General features: G+C 44.4%; 1 protein-coding gene across 1 annotated transcript in view; it reads right to left on the bottom strand.

The window, feature by feature from the left end:
• The window catches only part of CREB3L2 (cAMP responsive element binding protein 3 like 2), a 108,204-nt gene that overhangs the window by 40,966 nt on the left and 44,550 nt on the right, over nucleotides 1-22,688 (bottom strand). Inside the window, exon 2 of the mRNA XM_045792570.2 lies at nucleotides 3,840-4,056. Coding sequence (XP_045648526.1) covers nucleotides 3,840-4,056 — 217 coding nt within the window. The remainder of the gene's footprint in view (nucleotides 1-3,839; nucleotides 4,057-22,688) is intronic.

The raw sequence follows: 22,688 nt of genomic DNA, 5'->3' as shown, positions 1-22,688 counted from the left end.
ACTGATACAAGAGCTTTTGCTGGCTGAGAAGGGTGGCTTTAACTCAGAGAAATACTAATATCTGAACATGAACTGTGGATCAGGAACCCTCTGCAAAATGTATTTGACTATTAACTGTTCTCAGCAAATGACTAGCACAGCCCTATTGCAGCCCGGGATTTACAAACAGAACAAGGCACGAGGGGAAGGCACTGAAAGGTGCGTGCTTTGGCCCAATGATAAGAAAGGCTTCCTGGAAAAGACTCACTGATTCTTTCTCCCCAACACTATTGGCACAGGTGGCACTCACGAGTTCCCTTATGTTGCATTTCTATTGATTACAATTAAAATACAGAGAAATCGTTTCATCATAGAAGAGAAAAAGACCTTGAACTTTCAGAAACCTGCTTATTTGCAGTGATTTCACTAGAGATCTTGTTTTAAAAGAATCAATGTCCTCGCCCTCAGGCCTCCCTCTGCTTCCCTCCAGCCACTGCCACTGTTTCAGCTCTACTCAACGCTTCAAGGCCCCCCGTAAACTCTGCCTCATTCATGCAACCTTTCCTATGATCTTCCCTGGGCATGCTCCCTCCGCTTTGAACTCCTACAGTTTCATTTCCCCTTGGGACATTGCTTATATTCTGTCCGGTAAAGTACTGGGGTACACGGCATTTTCACTAGACCCTGAGTTACTTAGAGGTAGGATCTCAGTTTCACTATTGTGTCCTTCAAGTATGTAGGATGGCGCCTGGCACACAGCAGGTGTTCAACAAACATACATGGAATTGAAGGGGAAAGTCAATCTGCCTAGACCACTGAGGTCTTCTCTAATCTGCATATTCTAGAACAGCAAGGCTGCAGAATGGCTGACGACTCCACAGACGCTAACCATCTCACTGTAAGTGTGGCTCTGTGGTTAGGACTCCAGTCCCACAGCTTCTGCCCTCTGTTTTTGCTGTTTCCCCTGCCTACAAACCTCTTCCTGAGACACCTAGTTCTTTTCCTCATCTCCTGCTGATCTTTGCTCAGACATTACCTTCCAAGAAGGGCCTTGGCTCCTCTATCCTATTTAAGATTTCAATTCCTCCTCCCCTGTTATGGGGTGAATGTTTGCGCTCCCCGCAAATTCTTATGTTGAAATCCTAATGTCCCATGTGATGGGCCTTTGGAAGGTGCTTAAGTCATGAGGGTGGAGCCCACACAAATAGAAACAGCTGAGGAGACCCCAGTGAGCTCCCTCGCCCCTTCCACCACGTAAGGATAGCACAGGAAGTCTGCGATTAGAGAGGGCTCTCACCTAACCCTGCTGGCACCCAAATCTGGGACTTCCAGGCTCTAGAACTGTAAGGAAGAAGTTTCTGTTGCTTATAAGCTATCTAGTCTTTGGGAGTTTTGTTAAAGCAGACCGAATAGACTAAGACCCTTGCCCACCCCCTCCAGAAATTTCCGACCCCTTTTTCTGATTTATTTTTCTGTATATCGCTCATCACCATCTAATAAACCATGTATTTTACTTCTTTCCTTTTCTTACTTTCTACTCCACCTCTATCTCCTAGAATGTCAACTCCACAAGGGCGGAGATCTTTGTTCATTGTGTTCGCTCTTTTACCCTCAACGCTTAGGACAATCCCTGTCAGGTTAAGTACAAGGTAATTACTCAATAAATTGCTATGAAGTGAATTTTAAGAGTGAATCATACAGCATTTATAAAATATCTACTTCTCCTTGGCACTGCTTGCTTCTATACAAGACAGCTGCTATAAGCCGAGAAATACCACCTGATCAAATGCACACAGCCCAGGGTATCTGCATCATCAGCGAGCAAGCAATGCATGGAAGAACAGAACAGGTGTCTTCCCTGACGCCATCACCAGAGATGTGGAACATGCTTCAGTTTTCCATACCTTCTCCCTTAACAACTTCCTGCACAATTAATTCAAATCAGATACCTTCAATGTGCCAAGCAAGTACCAGGAACACATAATCACACTTGGTTGCAGCCAGCTCAAAATAGAGAAGAGAACAGAAAAATAAATCATGGCTGAAATATAAGGACAAGTGTAATAATAGTCTCCACAAAAATGGCAAAAATGAAACAAATAAACAAATAAACAGTAACAGTGCTATGAAAACATAGAGGCTGACAACTTCCAGATGGGAGAGTCAGACACTGGATGACACTGAGTTGAGTCTTGAGGGATCGGTGAGAATTTAACTAGTGAGGTTGACAAGAGGGTGAGAGAAGGTAACAGAAACGCAGAGTAGACAAAGCAGTGTAAAGCATGGAGTAGAGAAGTCAATGCCAGGGCCACGCAGACAGGGAGCAATGGGACAAGGTGGGGAAGGGAGGTAGGATCAGCCCATGAAGGGCCTCCAGAGCCATGCTGTGAGGTCGGCTTCATTCTATGAACAATGGAGGACTGTTTGAGATTTTGCAATAGGGAATGACTATGAACAAAAGTGAACATTCTTCTTGAATGTTTTTATACCTTCATCCCATATAACTCCTGACTTGACGAGTATCCTAACTACTACCCAGAGAAATGTTTCCATTCGTTAGTCCTAAGCAACCAGCTCCATCAGCTTTGTAATTTGTCCCTGCCCTCTTAAGGGTTATAATCTAAAGCAAATTCACTGAATCTAACAGACATATGAAGAATAAACTAACAAAAAGAAAATAATCCAACAGTAAGTCTGACGGGTAGGAACCCACTATCATATTTCATTGGAGCACACAGCCTGGGAAATTGAGAAATCCTCCACAAAAACTTCCTGATTACCTAAGGTCCTGCTCTCCTCTTATAGTTCCTGGTTTGGAATAATAGTGATTGCAACAGCAGCTAAGAACAATATCCTTACTATGAGTCAGGTCCTGGGCTAGGTGCTGGCATAGATTCGCATGTTTAATCTTCACAACAGGACATGAAGTGGATGCTGTTTTTATCCTCCTTTCACACTTGAGGAACCTGAGGTTTGACTATATTAAGTAGTTTGCCCCTAACTAGTCACTGACATAGACCTTACACTGAGGTCTGCCTGCAGAACACATCACCTTCATCACCACCTTTAGCATATGTTCAACATTTTTATTGTCAGTTGTATTCATTTCTCACGTTCCCCACATGATAAGTTGTAGGAGAGCAATGTGCACATTTTTTTCTTCATATTTCCTTCAATGTCTCACCTGTGAACTCAAGAACCACTAGGTGAATGAAAGGCTACACTTTAAGGCACTGATAATATGCGATAAAGGAGTTCAGACATGGAAGATAGTCACTTTACAGACAAATGGCATAACTGCTTAATACTCTAAAGCCCAGAAAACTAGATCTTCAACAAATACCATACTGATGGCATTGATGGTGGGCAAGAAAGGGTCACCAAGAATGCTAGGTGCCCTGGGAATGCTCACCAAGGTCTCATATACATGTGGTCAAGAGAACATACTGAATATGGGTTAAGAGAACGCCTAAGACGCTTCTGTGGAGAAGAGTGGTCAGAAAAACTCTTCCTCTGAAAAAAAAATGACATGACCTCTTAAAACAACGGACTTCCTGGAATTGTCAACCAGAGAGGCCAACCTGAGTTGCAAAAGGATGCTCTGCTGCCCAAACCACAGGGTCAAAGAAAGCAACTACTACCATTCAGTGATGGCAAGTTCCCAGAGCACCCAGCGAGGGATAAAGAAATGCATCCCACGCCCCTTTGCGTTTCTGCATAGCCCAAGCCCTGGACTTTACATGGACTAGGTACGCGGCTAAAGTGGGTGCCAACAAGAGTGTAACACGTGCTCCACACCCCCAAGGAGCTCAGAGACAAAGATGCCATGGTCCCAGGTGCTGCCCCCGCTCTGGGTTTACCGTCATTGATGCTGTCACCGGTGGTAACGTGGGTGAATGGTGACTGGGCCCGAGGCTCCTCACACAGGGAGTAGCTGTGCTCGGCCTGGATGAGAGGCGCCGGGGATGTTGGGGATGGCTCCACCTCCATCGACACGCTCTTCTCGGACAGAAAAGGGTCATTCAGGAGCTGACCCAACACGTTCTGGGAAAACTCATCCAGGAGTTCCGAGAAGTGCTACGAGAAACAAAGGAGGAAGAACTCTTAACCATGATCTGATAGTTACACGATAGTCTAAGGCAAATACATCGTCCGTTGCTTCAGATGAAGTCACTTAGGCACAATGTCCAGTTACCTACTGCTGTGTAGCAAACTACCCCAAAGTGTAGAGGCTTCAAATAACCACAGTCTATTATTCCTCACTACTTTGTGGACCGGCTGGGCACACGAGCTCACTTCATGTGTCACTGAGCTGGAAGGTTGGCTGGGAGCTACGCGGGGCCGGGCCAGCCGAATGCTTGGACCCTTTTCTCAGAGACTGCGTCAGGCTGAGATCCCTCACATGATGGCAGAAATGCTCTAACAGGGAGGAAAACAAAGCTGAATGGCCTCAGAAGTCACACATCAACGCTCCTTCCACATTCTTTCGGTCAAGGCAAGTGACAAGGCCAGCCCAGATGCATGGGGTGGAAAAACAGACTCCACTTCTTCATGAGACGAATGGCAAAATCACAACGCAGACAAGTGGGGGCAGAGCACAACTCACTAAAGGTCATCACTGAAACTCTCTACCACATTTTTCAGTGGCAATATTTTTAAATATGCTATCCTGTATTTCTATAGCATGAGGGTACTATTAATAGCAAGGTGCCAAGTGCAAAGGCATCAGAGGCAGCTTCCCTCTGCTCTCCCCACCTCCTGGACTCTGTTCCTCTCCAGTTTTTCCTTAATCTCTTCTCTTCTTAGATCTCCAACAACCACTGACTCCCTAGCCCACACCATGCAGTGAAGATGATACAGGAATGGTCTATACACATAGTCACAGGGACTCCTGTATCCTTGTTCCACGGTCCCACACTAACGGAGGTACAGCCCCCAATATTCTCCCTCACTGACAGGGGGATATGCATGGTGTGAGGATGTGGAGAACAGGGTTTTTCAATCTTGGCACTGTGATATTTTGGACCAGATAATTCTTTGTTATTGGGGGCTGGGGTTTTTCTGTGCATTATAGGATGTTTAGCACCCACTCAATGCTGGTAGCACTCCCCTAGTTTTAGAAACTGGAAATGTCTCTAGGCACTGCCAAATGTCCCCTGGTTTGGAGGCAGGGAGGGGGGAATCATCCTTGGCTTAGAACTACCGCTATAGACTACATTAAAAATAATAATAACAAAATTAAATTAAATTTGAAAGTCCATTCTGGCACCAGCTGCCAGAGCCATTTCTTCCTTCTTAACCTTCCCTGAGTCACAGACTAATCGGTGTCATCCTTACTGATTAAATTTTAGGGACACTTTGGGTAAGAAAGGAAGTTACAAAAGCACATACAGCAATAGGAGAACTGATTGCAAATGGTGATGCTCAGGGTAGGCCAAGAAAATTCTTGGGATCCATCTGGATACAAAGCCCTACCACTGGAGTGTCAGTGAAGGTGTTCTGAAAATGAATGCACCTTGGGGATGGGAAGGCAGGAGGTTAGAGCTGTAAGATTACGGTAGTTGTAGGACAGAACTTCTCCTTTAATAAAGGAGAAAAGGAGACAACAGGGAAGAGGGCCTTGTAGGCTAGGTCCTCAAAGTAGAGCTAGATTGATGGGTTTCGCCAACATCACCAGCATGAGAAGTGGCTGCATCTTACGGGGACAGAATACAGGGAAGCCACAGGCCTTGGGCACAGCCTGATAGGCACCAGCCATCTACAAGAATAAGAGAGGTGCTTGGGGGAGAGTTCTCTGCACACAAACACATTGAGAACTGAAAAACTCCTAGAAACATCTAAGGCAAGAATTCCCAAAGGTCAACTGCCTGCATCACAATCACCAGGAGACTTTTGTTTTAGTCATTTTATAATGAAATATTGAAAACATTCAGAAAAAGTATAGAAACAGTACCATGAATAATTATGTATTCATTCTTTTGGGGAAAACCTTTTTTTTCCATATTTGCTGCTGCAACATTTTTTTACTGCTTCTTTTGTTAAGAAATAAAACATGAAGGGACTATTAAAGCTCCCACCGATTTCCCTTCCTCCCTCCGAAAGTTAACCAATACCCTGAACTTGGTTATCATCCCCGTTCACGTATACATATTTCCATTACATACATATGAACATTTTAAACTTTAAATAAATAGTAACATCCCTCACACATCCTTCTGCAACATTATTCTCTCCAAACACATTTTTTAGATTTATTCATGTTTATACATGCAGCTCTATTTCATTCATTTCAGCTTCTGATTTGTATTCCATTGCATTTATTTCTTCTTTTTTTAAGATTTTATTTATCTATTTGACAGATACAAGCAGGGACAGCAACAAGCAGAGGGAGAAGCAGGCTCCCCGCTGAGCAGGGAGCCCAACACAGAACTCGATCCCAGAACCCCGGGATCATGACCTGAGCCAAAGGCAGACGCTTAACTGACTGAGCCACCCAGGTGCTCCTTTATCTATTTCTTCTTGACAGATATTTAAATATCTTATTATTATATGTGATTATGATATGTGATATAATAAACATTCTTGAACATGCTGGGAAGATTTTTTAAAAAATACAAATCCTGTGACCCACCTTCAGAGGCTTTGAGTTGTTCAAAAGCATCCGTATGAAAACCGCCCCCACCACCTGTGCTTCTAATGCTCACTTCCGTTTTTCAACCACTGAAGGTCAACCCCAACCCACTCACCTCCCCCACCCCCACACGCCCCACTTGACAATTAGTTCCCTAGAAGCTTACAATGTCCCTAGAGGTTGAGATATGCCCAAGTCAGAGGAAGACTCATGGCTATTGCAGCCACCATGTGTTAAACCTGAAATAGGTACTGGGGATGCGACATAATAAAGAAGACAACAGAAAAGCCATGCCTTTCCTGAGCTTGCCATTTAGGCCAGTGCTTCTCACACTTTGATGAATCACCTTAAGACACAGATGGTGGGGCGCCTGGATGGCACAGCGGTTAAGCGTCTGCCTTCGGCTCAGGGCGTGATCCTGGCGTTATGGGATCGAGCCCCACATCAGGCTCCTCCGCTATGAGCCTGCTTCTTCCTCTCCCACTCCCCCTGCTTGTGTTCCCTCTCTCGCTGGCTGTCTCTATCTCTGTCGAATAAATAAATAAAATCTTAAAAAAAAAAAGACACAGATGGTGACCCACAAGTCCAGGTGGACCTGGAGGTCTGCATTTCTAGCCAGCTCCCAGATAATGCTGCTGGTCCATAGACCACACTGCGCATAGCAAGGAGCAGAACACATGCAAGGCTAAGGTTGGGATCCAGGTTTCCAGACTATAAGACAACCTGAAGTCAGGGTCCGACTCCCTAAGCGGGTCCCCAAAGACAAATTTCCTGGTTGCCTGATGGTGAATATTTTGCAAGTATCTGACAGAATTCAAGACCAACATTCAGGTAACAAAAAACAAAATAAGTAACACAAAATTAAAATGCAAACTCAAGAGCTGAACTCACAGTCCCTGTATTTCCCAGCCCTGTCCCCTGAGTGGCAATGTCAACTCTGACCAGCTGTGCTGACCATGCTAAACCTCTGGAATCCTGTTCTACCCTGAGGCAAGGCTCTTTTTGATTGCCCTGATTTCCCATGGAAGCCGCCAGGTTGGGCCACTCGGCTGACACCATTTTCCTTCTCCTGAGCAGCAGTAATGAGTGTTTTCGTGAACATCCCCCGAATAACCAATAATGAACCTTCTCTAACTCTGCTAACCATCCCTGAACTCCCCCTACTTTGGGTTTTGTAGTAATTATCACGTTGACAGACAAAGTAGCCCTAAATGATAGCAGTCCTGAAGAACTCGCAGTTGTTACTGAATGCATTATGCTAACCTCCTCTCTGGAAAAAGAACCTCCTCAGAAGAAGGGACCAACTGTGCCTGACCTCCATGCACACCTAGGAACTTGGCAAGGTGGTGAGCACTGAGTAGGTCCCAGGGGGATACTTGTGATAGAAAAGATACTGTCCCAACTTGTCCCAACCAGATGCTGTGACTCAGCCCAGCAGATCAGCTCCAGCTGGGTCTCCTTGGCAACTGTGGGCTCAGGAACGCAGCGGACAGGCCAACATCCCACCGCTGGTGCAGGGACAAGGCCAGAACCGGCCCGTCATTACTGGCAGCCAGCGAGAGTGGGACATGTGGTCCTGGAGACCAAAAACCAAAGAGGAAAATGAACCTCCTCAAACAGGGAGTCTTCCTGGATCCTGCAAAGACTTTAGCAAAGGACGATGCGTGTGAGTCCAAGGGTTATGAAATTTTAGTTGACATGGCATAATAGCATTTTGTCACTCTGCCCAAAAGTCTAGACAAGCTCTCTGGATTCACAAGGTATTTTCATAGCTCTCCCCTCAATCAAAGCTCACAAGGCCTCAGTTGCCAACTGCTTGAGCTAGGCCTTGAACTAAGGTCGCGTTATTCCAAACTGACTGAACTTTCCCCACGGTATTTCTTCTAGGAATGAGGTGTCTGAGCTTCCTGATCCAACTGCATGGAGAAGCTCTCTCCGGTATAACACACGAAGCGGCTGCTCATCGTCAACGACAATGTGGACAGAACCAGAGGCCACCTCCTCTGGTGGAGAAGTGCTTCACATACTGGACTTTTAGGAAGTGAGCAAGGTGCTATCCTATAAGCAGACATGTGCCCACCTGCCAGTGAGAAAACGAGGCTTTGGGGCAGTCAGGTACGTTGCCCACGGTTGGGGCCACAGGCTCCGAAGTCCACGCACTTTCTAGTACAGAACGCTGCCTCGCTGAAGCCTGTCACCAAAGCTGACACGTAGTGGGGGCTGGAATTGCAAAAATATTCACATAGATTTCACCAACAGCCCATCCCCTCGTCCACCACAAACGGTCTTCCACATTCATTGTAGAAACGTGCCAGGGAGTTGCTAGACGGGGAGGCTCCTACGTCACTTCCACGGGATAGGAGCAGTAACGATGACAGAGACACACACCTGCCAAAGGGTTCACGGTCCCATCATAGAATCTCCGGGTTGGAAGAAACCTCCTGACAGGGTTGAACCCCTGCCTCATGACATGAGTGTTCCTCACCCATATCAGTGAAGAAGGCCCTTGGCAACTTGCTTTAAGAAGTGTCAAGGTCTCATCTCCTCCTTATTTAAGACGCAACATTTAATATCCTCCAGCGTGGCCCCAGCTGTCCTGTAAAGTCTTGTCTCCCTTGATTCTAACCCGTGATACTTTCATTCCAACTCTAATTGTTTCCTTATGACACTGGGTGATACAGCTCTGGAACCAGACAGCTCTGAGTTTGAATCCTGGCTCCTAGCTGTATGGGCTTGTGCTAGAGGACCTCAGGTCTCTAAATTTCAGTTTGCTCCCCCCGTAAAGTGACCAGAACAACAGTACCAGCTTCCTGTTGTAAGGGCTGAGTTAAATAATGCATGTGATACACCCAGCACTTCACTGGCATAGCAATCAATTTTTTAAAAAGGTCTTTAGGGAAAAAGAAAAAAAAAACTATAAAAATGAAAACAATAAAATGTTGGCGTTTGTACTTGCACGCTGACTTCTCACAGTGCTCTTTCTAGAATATCCTTTGATTTTCCTATCCATTAGGAAACTACCCCCCCCAAAAAAGAATCTATTTCTTTTACAGTCATCCTAGACAGACATAGCTTGCAACAGATATTTTACTTCCCTGACCAACTTCAGTCCTTGCGAATAAGTATCTCTTAATTTGACACATTTTTATTCTTCTTTGATGTCTCTCTCATTGCCAAGTTACTTAAACCCTTTGCCCTTGGGCCTTATAAACTCCATAACCAAGATGCAAACTCAGAGCCCAGTACAGACCACATATCACATGCCCTCAACAACTGTCTCTTGTCTCCATTTATTATCATTCTATCCCAGTAAACAGTAAACAAATCTCAATTAAAACCTAGGCCTCCCTACAATTAGAAAGAAGTGTCATCGAATGTTTAAAACGTATATCCACGTGTAGAGATCAGGTCAATTAAGAGAAATGCTTAAGCTGACATACATGACTTACTTTATAAAACAAAGTCTGAAGCACTGACCTTATGTTTGTAGGTCATTAACCAGTTGTCAAAGGAGAGCCCAAGGAACGAGTGGCTTACAATCTGGGCGGCCTCGCACTGCTAACAATTGCCCCAAGAACTGAGGTGATGGGGGGAGGAAAAGGGAGGAGGAGAAAAACAAAGGATTCATAATTCTTGAGTTCAGGTAACTGGATGCATCAAGCTACTGAGCCGTCTTCCTTGTACTTCTGCTCACCACGAAGTTTCGCTCTTTCAACAAATACAGTGAGCAGCAACAAATACAGTGAGCAAGGTGCTGCACTGGCCTTATTTATAAGATGAACAAGGGTCGTCTTATAAAGAGATCACTGTCCTGAGATGCCATATGAGTTACCACCCGAGGTGGGCCCAACAGGCATCTCCTGCGCTCAAGCTAACATGAGCAGCCAGGCCCAGCCCTGGGCTTCTCTGGCTGTCACACCATCTCTTCTGGATTCAGTCTCCTTGTCGGTGAACTCGTGTGTGTGTGTGTGTGTGTGTGTGTGTGTGTGTGTGTGTGTGTTCAGGGGGTGGGGAGAGTGAACGACTGGACTTTGGACTTGATTTCAGTGGTTTCTCACCTCTTCTGATCTATGGACCCTTTTGGGAGTCGAATGAAAGCTGCCTACAGAAACATGCCCACAAACACAGATTCCCGGTGGCTCCCCACCTCCTCAAGCCTGTCCAGGGACAGGAGAGGAAGATTCCTGGGATCTCCGGTTAAAAACCCCTCAGCAGAGTTCATAGCAACAATACACAAATAGTTATAGGTCATTACTATCAACCCATTCAGCTCTAATACCCTATAATTTTCTAAAATGTTGCAGGCAATACAAAATGCAAAAGCTTTTCAAAACTTAGGAAAACAAGGTTTGCCCTGTGGTACTCTGCCCAGAGCAGTGAGGCTGAGGAGGCATGGGAGGAACCCACTCACAGCAGCACCCGGCAGCCCCCTCAAGAGGCAAGGGGGCCCAAGGCCTGCCCCAGGCTCCAGTGAATGCACCCAACAAAGATTCTATTCTCCAGGCCTCCTGCCTGGAATGAGGCTGCCTTGGCTGCCCACATCTGGCTCAAGGCTTGCTCACAGGCAGGGGAAGAAGGGCTTTTAGCGAAAAATTGCAGCTAGGAGCCTTGCCCAGAGCACAGAATGCTTCAAAGACTTGGAGCCATGGACAGACATAGAGGACGTGGGAGGGGCAAGCTGACAACTCCCAAAGCCTCAAAGAAATGCAGAGAAATAATTTTGAGGGCACACCTCAAATTTACTTTAGAAACCAAGGTTTCCCTCCAGTAAAACACACAGTTGGCCAGTATTGGACAGGAGGGAGAGAGGGAGGAGGGAGGAGAAAGGAAGGAGGGTGGGGGAAAGAGGGAAGAGGAAGGGAGGGAGGGAACGCCCTCTCCTCTTCACTCTCCCAGAGGCCACCTCCAAGGAGAGTGTTCCTTAGACCTGAGTGGGTCTTGCCCTGCAAACAGGATACAGCGAGACGCCTAGTAGGAGAGAAAACTGGCTATTCTGTCAAAATCACAAGAAAAAAAAAAGGCTTACAAATCAAACCCTAATACTGTGAAACTTCAAGGGCACTCAGTTTTTTGCTGGTTCCAATATTAAGGTATAATACATATTTCTCTAAATAAAGAAATGTGGGGTTGAGCTTTAGAAATCCTTATTACACAGGCAGTTTGAAATGGTGGGTTTTTTTTTGGAGGGGGGCAGGGGTAGTGTTTTTGGTAAAGTGATATATGCTTTACTGACATTTCACAAGCAGTAGCAGAAACTGTTTCTTAAAGAGCCCAAACACCCAACCGTTGGTTTGTAGTATCCAGATGTGCCTTTCTTTGTGAAAAATAAAAGGTATGTGAAATAGGTTAGTCAAATTGTAAAGGCATTGGGGAATGTCTATGTAAAGGAATCCTATTATAAATCCATTGGTAGGGTGTATTCTATTTTTTGTAAAAAAAAAAAAAATTAACCCCTAATTTATTTATTATGTAAATATGAATTTTTATGTGATATTTGTTTCCAGGGAGATGCACCAATACTAATTCCTTTTAAACGACATAATTTTTCATCATTAGGATGAGTAATGATGCATTTTCTCCAAATGCAATCCAATCTTGATGGTCTATAGCAAGTCTTCTTGCTTAATGATTGAGGTGAAAAAAATCATTATTTCATTTTATACAAACAAATCAGCTAATGAGAGTAAGTGAGAAACACCCTGTGGGTGGCTCCTGCTGGCAAAGGAGAGCTCAGAGATTTGGGGTTACCTAGCACAAAGAAATTCAATCTGCCTACTTCTTAGTTCGTTTATATGTATAGCAGCAAATGCCCCCAAATGTGCTTCTTAAGTTCTTTCGGAGCCCAAACCAGGCTTAGCCTGGTAGAAGGCCTCTCTTTCTATGGTTTAACAGTATCTAACCAGTCCCTACAGGAATAAAAATTATAAGAAAATATAATAATTAATAATAATAATAATAGGCCATGTCAAATGCATAGTGCTTTACACGGGACAAAACACTTCCACATCATTATTGTATCTGGTCTTGACAAGATAAGAATTATCTAGAAGGTGGGGATGGGGGGCTGTGGAGAAGAGGGGAGTAGCTCAGGATTCCTGGTTTCCAATTCTGTTCCCATTGACTTCCAGCATGGCCTGCTGCCTCCCAAACACTAACACAGAGAACTCAGCAACCAGATTCCTGACCGCCAAATGCTTTCTCAATTGTAATGTGGGCCTGAGACCAGGACGTCCCCTCAGATTGTGGGAGGAAATTCTTCGGATCCTTTTAGAGCAGGCAGAGCTGTTCCAGAAATAACATATAATCCATATCAGATGGGGTAGTCCTCTTTGATTTGTTTTAAGAAACTCAAACCATCCCCTCAAGTCTTTCTCTTGCCTCTTCCTTCTGCCACCACAGACAGCTGAATCTCCCCAAAAACAAATTCAAAATCATGATCAAGCCAACCTTCCGAGGTGGAGGCAGGACAGAATCTGCCATTTTGTTCTCTCCATCCGCGGTGGAGCCACAGAGACCTGGGATGCTGAGCGGCAGCCATCTTGACGGCCATTTCTTCCCTCTCGCAGTCCCTAAGCCCAGATTCTGCCACCACATTGCCAGCGGCAACACCGACAACCCGGCAGGGCTCTCTGCCTGATCTAGACCACATGCCAAAGCCAACAGGTTTACTTTCAACCTTCCCACACTTAAAATCCCCAACATAATGCAATCTAAGTCCAAAGTCCCCACAGAGCTAAAGCAGATTTAAATTTCTTATTCACCGTCTCCCAAATTCTCTGAAGTTTCTTCCTAATTGATGTTTTATCCCTTGTTGATAATCCTCCTTCTCTGCCTTACCTCCAATTTGCAGTTTTTACCCTTTCGTGTTCTCATTATATAAGCCAGCTGGGAGGCTTGTTTTGGCCAGTGTCTTCTGATTGTGTCTCCTGCCTCCTCTGCAGACAGAACTCCTCCTCCTCTCAGGTGCCTTCCACGCTCAACAGAAAACAACTCCATCTCTCTGCCCCATCACACACCTTCCAGTCTTCACCAGCAAACACCCAGGGCACTGCCTCAGGGCCTTCAACTCTAAGGCAGGCATAAGATATTCATTGTTTCTATTCTCTTGGGACCTACCTTAAAACAACTAAAATCTGGTATTTTGCCATTCCAGAAAAACTTCTGATTCTGACAACAGGCTCCAAATCATAAGACTGATGAAGCTTGAAGAAATCTTGGAAATAATCTGGGCCTATCTGGTCATTTTAGTTTGAGAAAACTGAGGTTTGGGGCAACATGTGAAATCTTTACACTCTTGATTCTGTCACCAGGAAGACGGTGACTGTCATAGGGATCACCAAACAAATGACTGAAGAATCCCACAGACTTCCTTCGTGGAATTCTTTGAATAGGACATATGTTTTGCAGTAGGACAATTCTGTTTCAAGTTCAGATCCAATGCCAAGGATATCAGGTGTGAAAAATTAAAGGAGCCATAAAGTACTCATGAAAAAAAAAAAACCAAAAAACCTTATTTAGTTATGAGCCAGATACGCCATCAGATTCCCAAGATCATCTCATCCCTAGAATGCCAGGCTAGGAAAAAGGGAAAGTGCTTCAAGAGTACAAGATACTATCTGCCTTCTTGTTCAAATGCACAGGGAGTGACTCACTGCCAGGAGGTACCACTTCACCCCCAGATAAGAGCAAGAGGAATCCCACGGGTTGCCAAACTAGGAAACCCAGGTAAGTTCTGGCTTAAAGCCACTTAGACTTTTGCTCTGTCAGATCTCACAGACATGCTCCACCTCCCTGGAATGCTGGCCTGCTGAAACACACCAGAGGCTCTTAACCATGTGAAGGAGTGTTCCATCCACTGGAGTCAAGAGTCAGAACACATGTATTCTAGATCAGCTCTGTTGTTTTTAGCAGTAACCTTGAGCAAATCACTCATGCTTTCTACTCCAACTGAAATTAGGAAAAGTACAATCTGCCTTTCAAAACTGTCACAAAGATTAAAAAAAAATCGTAGATAGTCTGATCCAGATATAATATGGAAGTATGGCAAATAAAAAGTGGCTGAGAACCATGAATGGGTTATGAACATGAAAGCTACAGTCACCCACATAGTTATTTCTTACCTCCTCTTGACCGGCCAGTTAACAACTGCAAATATTGGGAGTGGGACACCTGTTGGATGTCTGCTCCTGCACGTTCCCACCTCTTAGGAAACCCAACCACCTGAGGTAATGAACCCCCTTCTATCTCCAAATGTTATTAGAATCCAAGAGCTCAACAGCTTGGTCAGGACAGAAATCTTGGGACAGCGAGGAGTGAAGAACCACCAGTTAGTTAGCTCTCTGTTAACTGGTGAGATCGGAGAGAGACTGGAAAGGTAAGCTCCATTATTTTTTTTAAGATTTATTTATTTGAGAGAGAGAGAAAGAGAGAGCATGAGCAGGGGAGGAGCAGAGGGAGAGGGAGAAGCAGACTCCGAGCTGAGCACGGAGCCTGATGCAGGTTTGATCCCATGACCCAGAGATCATGACCTGAGCCGAAATCAAAAGTCAGAGGCTTAGCCGACTGAGCCACTCAGGTGCCCCAAGCTCCATTATTTTAAATGAAGAATCTAAAGTTAAGAGACGCCAAGGCACATCCTTAAAAGCAAAACTTGATGTTTATTCACTTAGAACAGTTTCTTTCACTAATAAGAACTCAATAAATGTTGTCTCATTGTTATCATTACTACAGACTTTGCTGAAATTGGGACAAATTATTAAGCATTTCTCCGATCTATCAGCCTATTAACACTATAAAGGATTGTGAGGTTCATTTATTCCTGGTGATCTTATACCAGATTCTAGTTTGTTCATTCGCTTACTAAGGGGCTCGGTGTTCAGTCCATCAATTCCTAGCTGATATATCTTCTTCTTCCCCTTTTGAAAACCAGGCCCACATCTCCAGTCCTAAACCCTGATATTCCACCACAGACAGCAATTATGGAGAAACATCATTACATCCATATTTCTTCAGTGCTTTTTCATTTTAATCCAGCAAATTTTCATGGAAACGCCTCACTCAAACTTTTATGAGAGAATTGGTCACCACCAAACTGGATTATTAAGTGTTCGCTTGGTGGGGCACCGACAGGAAAGGTCTGGAAAACCCAAAGTAAGCCGATGAGAAGAAAGAGATCATCACCCAGGGGGCTACTGAGAAGCCATGACAAAGCCAGCAGAAAGCAAGAAAAATAGGGCAAGGTGGTTGTGAAAAAATGTCCTGGACATGTTCAAAGACACCTAGTCCTGACTGCCAACAGCAGCCAGCCAAAGCTTCTCCAAGATGGATATTTTCAGGTTCTCAAGTCTTGCTCTGGAAATGAACTCCAGGTGCTTCAAAAGATATCCGTCTATGGGCTTTGGCCACCAGGCTGGTATTCCGTCACATAGCTACCATCCTGCCTTTCCTCTTCATTTGACCTCAGAAGGCTTGGAGAATGTCTAATGAAGGTAAAAAAAAGAGAGCCTGCATTCTTTCTAAGAAAGACCATGAATGGAATGTAACGATCTCAGGGTTGTTATGAGAATAAGCAAACTGAAGATATTTTGCAGTCCCTCGGGGAAACAACGTGCAAACACCACATGTGAAAACTTAAACAGCTTAATTGTGTATTTTTCTCCCAAAAGACAATGTAGGGCAACGCTTCTACAGTTTTTTCATTATTTAAAAGGAGTGGATTCTTGCTTACTGAGTCACAAACAGGGAGCATTTGCTCTCTCGTCATAAAAGGTGCTTTTCCCTTATGCCTGAAGCCAACGGTCTCAGAAATTACAGAAGGTTTAAATGTAATAATGATGCAGTGCTTTCGTGGGGGCAGGGAATGTTTCGGAAAGAAAGCCAGCAAAGTTTCATTAATAAATAAAATAAGAAGTCAAAGGGCAGCTGCTGGGGTAGTAGAAGGAATGCTCTATTTGGAATCAAAAGGTCTGGGTTCAGACCTAGCTCTGTCACAACCTGGCTCTGTAACTTCAGGCAAGTCATTTAACCTCTCCGGGTCTCTTTTCTTAGAATACAAAATAAAAGAGTAAAACCAGCTGGTCTCCCAGGCCTCCTGCAGCTCTGACTTTCTGAGATCAGTTATGATGTAGGCGGCCTCTGCTTCCCCTCACCGAGGGGAATAGAACAGCCTGAAAACAAATCTCAAGCCTGAGTCAGTGTTCCCTGCAAGTCCTTCTCTCTGGCCTTTTCTGAGGCTCTTTTGGCAAAGAATTCATACCCCTGAGGATGACTGAACTAACAGCTGGACGGTACTTGGCTAATTCCTGCCTTTGAACAGCTGGCCTAGGAGACAAACAACCAGACAGGATTTTATCAGAAAAAATGACTCAACTTTTGCAGCCCAAGTACACATGGAGAGAAATATCTAACCTAAAAAGTGCTGTACTCCTTTTCCCTGGCCCATACTCCCTCCCGTGGACCAATATCCTTCCAGCTTTAGCTCTGCAGAACCACTCCGAGAGATGGGGGAGAGAGAGAAAGGACTAGACAATTTCTAGTAAGCCCCAGAATTCACGGCTGTAGTTTCATGTTTTCTGCTCCAATCCTTATAAGAAACCAAACATTGTGAAGTGGTTAGAAGTTCTCAACCAGACCATGTTGTTACTTTAGGTAAAAAGATTCTCCATTGATTGGAATTGTCCGGCATCTTCCAAGGCCCCCGAACACTAAATGCTAGGAGCTTCTCACTCCCCATCATGACACAACCAATCCACCATGTATTTCAAAAAGCCAAAGAAGAGAACTTGTGATATGTAGACTCAGCCAGATCATGAAAGATGTTTATGCTCATCTGGGTTCTTCCGTGGGTCTGTTTTCATTATTCACGGGAAATGCGGCACTAGGTCAAAAGTTGTCTTGATGGCTGTCTGGGTCATTGAGTTCTTTTCCCTCCACTGCTCAACCACCCACCAATATCTGACTGCCCCTCTCCCCACGAATCCTCGATACTCTCAACATTTGCAAAGCTCAGTTTTCTAATAGGCTAAATCTCCAGCTTCTAAAGTCTGATCCTTGGCTCATCTTTGTTTAAACAGATTTGTGCCACAGCAGCCCCTTGAGAAGGGCAAGGGAAAGAAAAACAGCAGCTCACACAGCTGCACACAGAGTCTGTGTGTGGAACGAAGGTGCGGCAGGGGCACCTTGCTGACTCGCAAAGTCTGCAACCGCGCAGTAAAATGAGTAAACTGTGCCAGTGCTAATACTCCCGTCTCAACAAAGTGGTTTGCTTATTAGGGCTTCGTGCTCACAAAAGAGGTATTTAAAAACTTTACAAGTAACCTTGGGGATGGACTAGGGGAAAAGTAAATATAAAGCACAAGTTTTGCCTTTGCAAGCAGCAAGCGCTCCGTCAATGACACTGGAGCCCCTAACACAGGCAGCACGGGGTGAAAACAACAGGATCACGACCACCAAGAAAGATGTACTGATCGAAGGCGGATAACCCTGACTTGGTATTTATCATCTATCTGAAATGTAACATAGGCCCTATGAGTTTGTGTCCATAAATGAAGGTATGTACGGAATCCAAGTAAGTAGGTACTTAAAATGCTATTGTAGAAAGCTGTTTGGGAATACATTAAAATGTTAAAATATATATATATCAAAGAGCAAACATAACAACTGAATTCCCTTTATTTTTCAGTTGTAGAGAATTATCTACAAATGCTATAACATCTGGGGAGTTATCTGACAAAATGTTGACAAGTTTCTGCTTAGTAACAGATGTGTAACTAGTAATATACAGCAACAGATGTGGGTTGTTTATTCCTATTTATATTTTCTACACTGAAAATCTATGAGTTTATAATGGGGGGAAGCATTTGTTTTTAAAAACAGACTCCATTTAATCAAATTAAGTGAGACCTGGATTAAATAGTCCTCAGGGAACAAAGAACAGTGGGGAGAGCTGACTAGAGACAACATTGTCTGCCCAGAAGGCAGATTTTCCCTATTTCGTTCCTGATAAAAAAAAATAATAACCCATTGGTAGACGCAGGCTTACAAGACCACTCTGTAAGAACAGTAATACCCCAACTCACAGACTTGGGTTCCCCCCGCCCCGGCACTTTAAATGTTAAATACACAGAAATGTCTTCAATTTTGTCCTCCATGTTGAGGACAAACAGGCCCCACAACTGGGTCTTTCTCCAACAAGCATGGCTACCTACTAGCGAACATGAACGGTTTGTTTTCAAAAACAGTTTCAGTGGGGAACTCTGTATGCCACAGAATCTCAAACCTGAAAATGAGCTCTCTTTTATTCACCATCCCCTCACTAGGGTGGGCCCAGAACATCTCCCAACTATGGGAGCTTTTATCCTTGGATTGTATTTAGTAGTGGTTTCTGTTTTCTCATGAATTAGGGCCACCAGCCAAAAATCCCTAAAATAATATCTTCAATCCTTGTTCTCCAGCCCCATGTCCCCTTCCAAAATTACGGTCTGCTACATGGAGAGAATAGACCAGCACTGGCCACTCACTCTCTCTCAGCCACCGTGGGAGGCTGAATTCTAAGATGACCCCAAGATTCCTACTCCCTGGTGTACACACCCTATAAGATCCCCTTCCCCTGAGTGTGGCCTGTATGACATGGGAATATTATGGCACTCCAGTAAAGGTAATTTTGCAGATATAATTAGGGTCCCAATTCAGCTGACTTTGAGTTCATCAAAAGAGAGATTATCCTGAGTAGGTCTGGCCTAATCAGGCAAGCCTTCTCAAAGAGGTTCTAGAAGTCCGAAAGATTTTCCTGCAGGCCACCAAGAGTCCTACAGATGCCAGAAACTGAATTCTGCCAACAGGGGACCCAGCGAAGTCGCGCCCAGACTCCTGACCAAGGGAAACCATGAAAAATACATGGTGTTGTTCCAAGCCAGTAAATTTGTGGTAATTTGTTATGTAGCAATAGAGAACTACTACACCCACTCACTGGCTATGTGTCTGTCCACTCCCTTGCCCACACTCTTCTTGTCCACATCTCTGAAGATGTTTTTGTGGAGGAAAAGTCAATCCCGAGGACAAATGTGGGGGCTGGAGACTCTGTGAGCCTTCTAGTCGGCCTCAAACTGAAAAGGGTGGCCCTAGCCCTGACCTGTCCAAGGCACTCCACCCCTGTTTCTTGAATCTGATGCTTTGCTTCACCTCCCTCTGTTCTCTCCTTCTGGGAACTCAGGCCAAGATGGCAGCTATGACTTCATACCTGGCCTCCCAGACCACAGATCTAGGTTTGGATAAGTCTCTTTTTCCTGGCCAAGACGAAGTTGACTCTTTTCTTTTAAAGAAACTTTTACAAGGAAACCAAGAGGAGGAAGGTGAACGAGTTTTTTGAAATAAAAAAATAGACACATTTACTTAGAACCTATTTCTTGCTCTATGTTAACTAAAGGCTAGTCACAGCCTGGGTTGGCTGGTGTAGCTTCTGGAATATTCATCTCCACATCTGCTTCCCTCCCCAGCCCTGTCTTTGCAGGAGGTTTACAACTGTGCCAGCTTCCCTCTGGCCTGACTTGCATTTGAGCTGGCACCTTAACTAGCTCTGGGGCCCTTCCCCTCTGCAGCTTCTCTCCCAGGCCCTCCTGTTCTGGTTTCCGGCTCCATGGATAACCAGGTACCACCCATCTGACTTCAACAATTCCTCTCCTAGGCTTCACGCTAGGGACCTCACAAGATAACGCTTTTGTGTCACTTGATGTCTTTAGGTCTCTTTGCTCCTAGGTCTTACCCTTTTCTCCGACCTCTTCAGTTTTTTGGGTTTTTTTTTTTAAGATTTTTTATTTATTTATTTGTCAGAGAGAGAGAGAGGAGCAGGGGGAGCAGCAAGCAGAGGGAGAAGCAGGCTCGATCCTAGAACCCTGGGATCATGACCTGAGCCGAAGGCAGTCCCTTAACCGACTGAGTCACCCAGTCATCCCTGACCTCTTCAGCTTTAACTCAGCTAAGATATATTCAAAATTCACTGTATCTGGCAACTGCGCTGAATTCTGGAGATACAGAAATGCTGTCATGCAGCTCAAGGCCTACTAGGGCTGCCTAAAACATGCTCAGTAGTCCATGATTGAGGCTGGTACTATGTTATGCCAAAACTCAATTCATGGTCAAACTATTTTTCTCGGCTAGTGCCTAAGCTTTGTCTTGCTGGTAGCCAGAAAAGCAGCATAGTGGCGATCAAAACTTACCCGCAGCTTCTCTATCTCCTATAAATATGCACTATAGAGTTGGCAAAAAAAACCCAAATGTAATGGGATTTCAGTGTCTAAGTTCCCCAGTAGACTTCTCACTATTAGACTGTTTGTAGGTGCCCACTGCCAGTAACAGAAGGAAATAGAATACTGACTTGCCTTGGAGCAACACAAATCAGTAGAGGTAAATATTACTTCTAAGAGGGTTCTCTTGACTATTCAAATGTGTGCTGGGCTCAACACAAGAATTCCTTAGTTTGAATTTTCCTACGGAATTCACAGGCATGAATATTCGCGTATTACTGAAAAATAACTTCATGAAAACAAGCTGACCATTTACCAACCATGTGTCTGTCTTAGACTGTCAGCTCCTAGAAGGTATATCAAATGCATTTTGTTGTCTTTGTTCTGTGACCTGTACAACATGATGAGAAAGTGGCCATTCACGTGAGTTCTGGCGATGACAGTGAAAACCAGCACGATCCCTGGAAATTGCCCACGTCAGCTTTGTTACTCCGTCTAGGCTTAAGCATGGCTGTGTATGAGTCATCAGAAATATAATGGGACATTCACACAAGAATGGGAAAAAGGTCCCAAACAAGTTTTACATGAAGGTGCCCCTCTATTTAGTTGAGAAATGAGTCAATAGCTCACATCAGTGTCCAAAGATCACTGGTCTCAGGGTAATCGCAAAGGCCAAGTCAGCAAAAACAAATGTTTTCCCTCGGGGAGATACCTACTATCAAAGTTCAGAAAAAAATAGCCACTTAGACTGATACTTTAACATCCAGATTGCTGACCCCGTCACCCCCAACATGACCCCCATAAGGTCATGGTGACCTTATGAGAGTACTCTAGCAGTTGGGTTCCATCTTTTTGCTAACGTCACACAGAAGTTAAAAAAAATAATGCCAGAAACATACACCTACACTGTACAGGTGTAAACTAGATCTCAAAACATTTTATGAAGGACCTACATATTCTCATGTAATTGCAAAATTATCAGAATAAAGGGGATCTTTTTAGACACCCCCCCCCCAATCCTAGTGAAGTAGACTCAAAGGTTGGCTGCTTGGGAACACCTTATCTGGTTTGAGGATCTTATTGTTCAAGTCACCTCTTTATGTTTCACTTTTCCCATCAACAAAATGGGTGCCCGTGTTGCACTAACCTCGTCCCACATCACTTGCTTTACCTGGGTCTGTGATATCCGCAAGCCTCCTCTATCATTTCATTCAACAGCCGACACTTACATAAAGCTTGCCAATATCCCAGTCAAGATTAGGAAAAAATCTAAGGAAGACTTCATTAATGTTTATTTTGAAACATTTATATTTCTTATACTAGGGGAAAGTAATGTGTCACAGAAGATTAAATAGTGATGTGAGCTTAGACGTACTGATGCAGAAACCAATGTACACTGTTTATTTGATAATGGTGCTGGTGAGGGTGGTTATCTCCAGGCAGAGTTGCCAAGAAGCAAAGGTCACTGTCAAGATTACTTATTGATTTTCTCTAAGGATCTCTCTCCTTGTCAACATAGTTCTCATCATCAGAGGCATAATGAGGAGCGTGGCTGAATATATTATTTTGTTCAATCTTCACAACAAACATGTGGGTTACGTGTTATCATTATCCCCAATTCATCACTGAAAACAGGCAAGCTCAGAGGGGTTCCGCAACTTAGCCAAAGTCGCACAGCTGAGGAAGGGGCACAGTCAGGAAATCAAAATCAATTTCTCTGACTGTGAAAACTACATTCTTTCCAACACGCCCCTTGATCTTCCACGGTAAAAATGTGGGTGGATGGTGTCATGCATTTGTGGGCCATATGACTGCCACTGTGTTTTCCAATGGGGATA

Source organism: Ursus americanus, chromosome 3 (assembly GCF_024610735.1).
Source record: "Ursus americanus isolate L20-20 chromosome 3, mUrsAme1.1.p, whole genome shotgun sequence".
In the NCBI taxonomy this organism is placed as follows: Eukaryota; Metazoa; Chordata; class Mammalia; order Carnivora; family Ursidae; genus Ursus; species Ursus americanus.
This window is presented reverse-complemented; position numbering and strand designations above follow the sequence as displayed.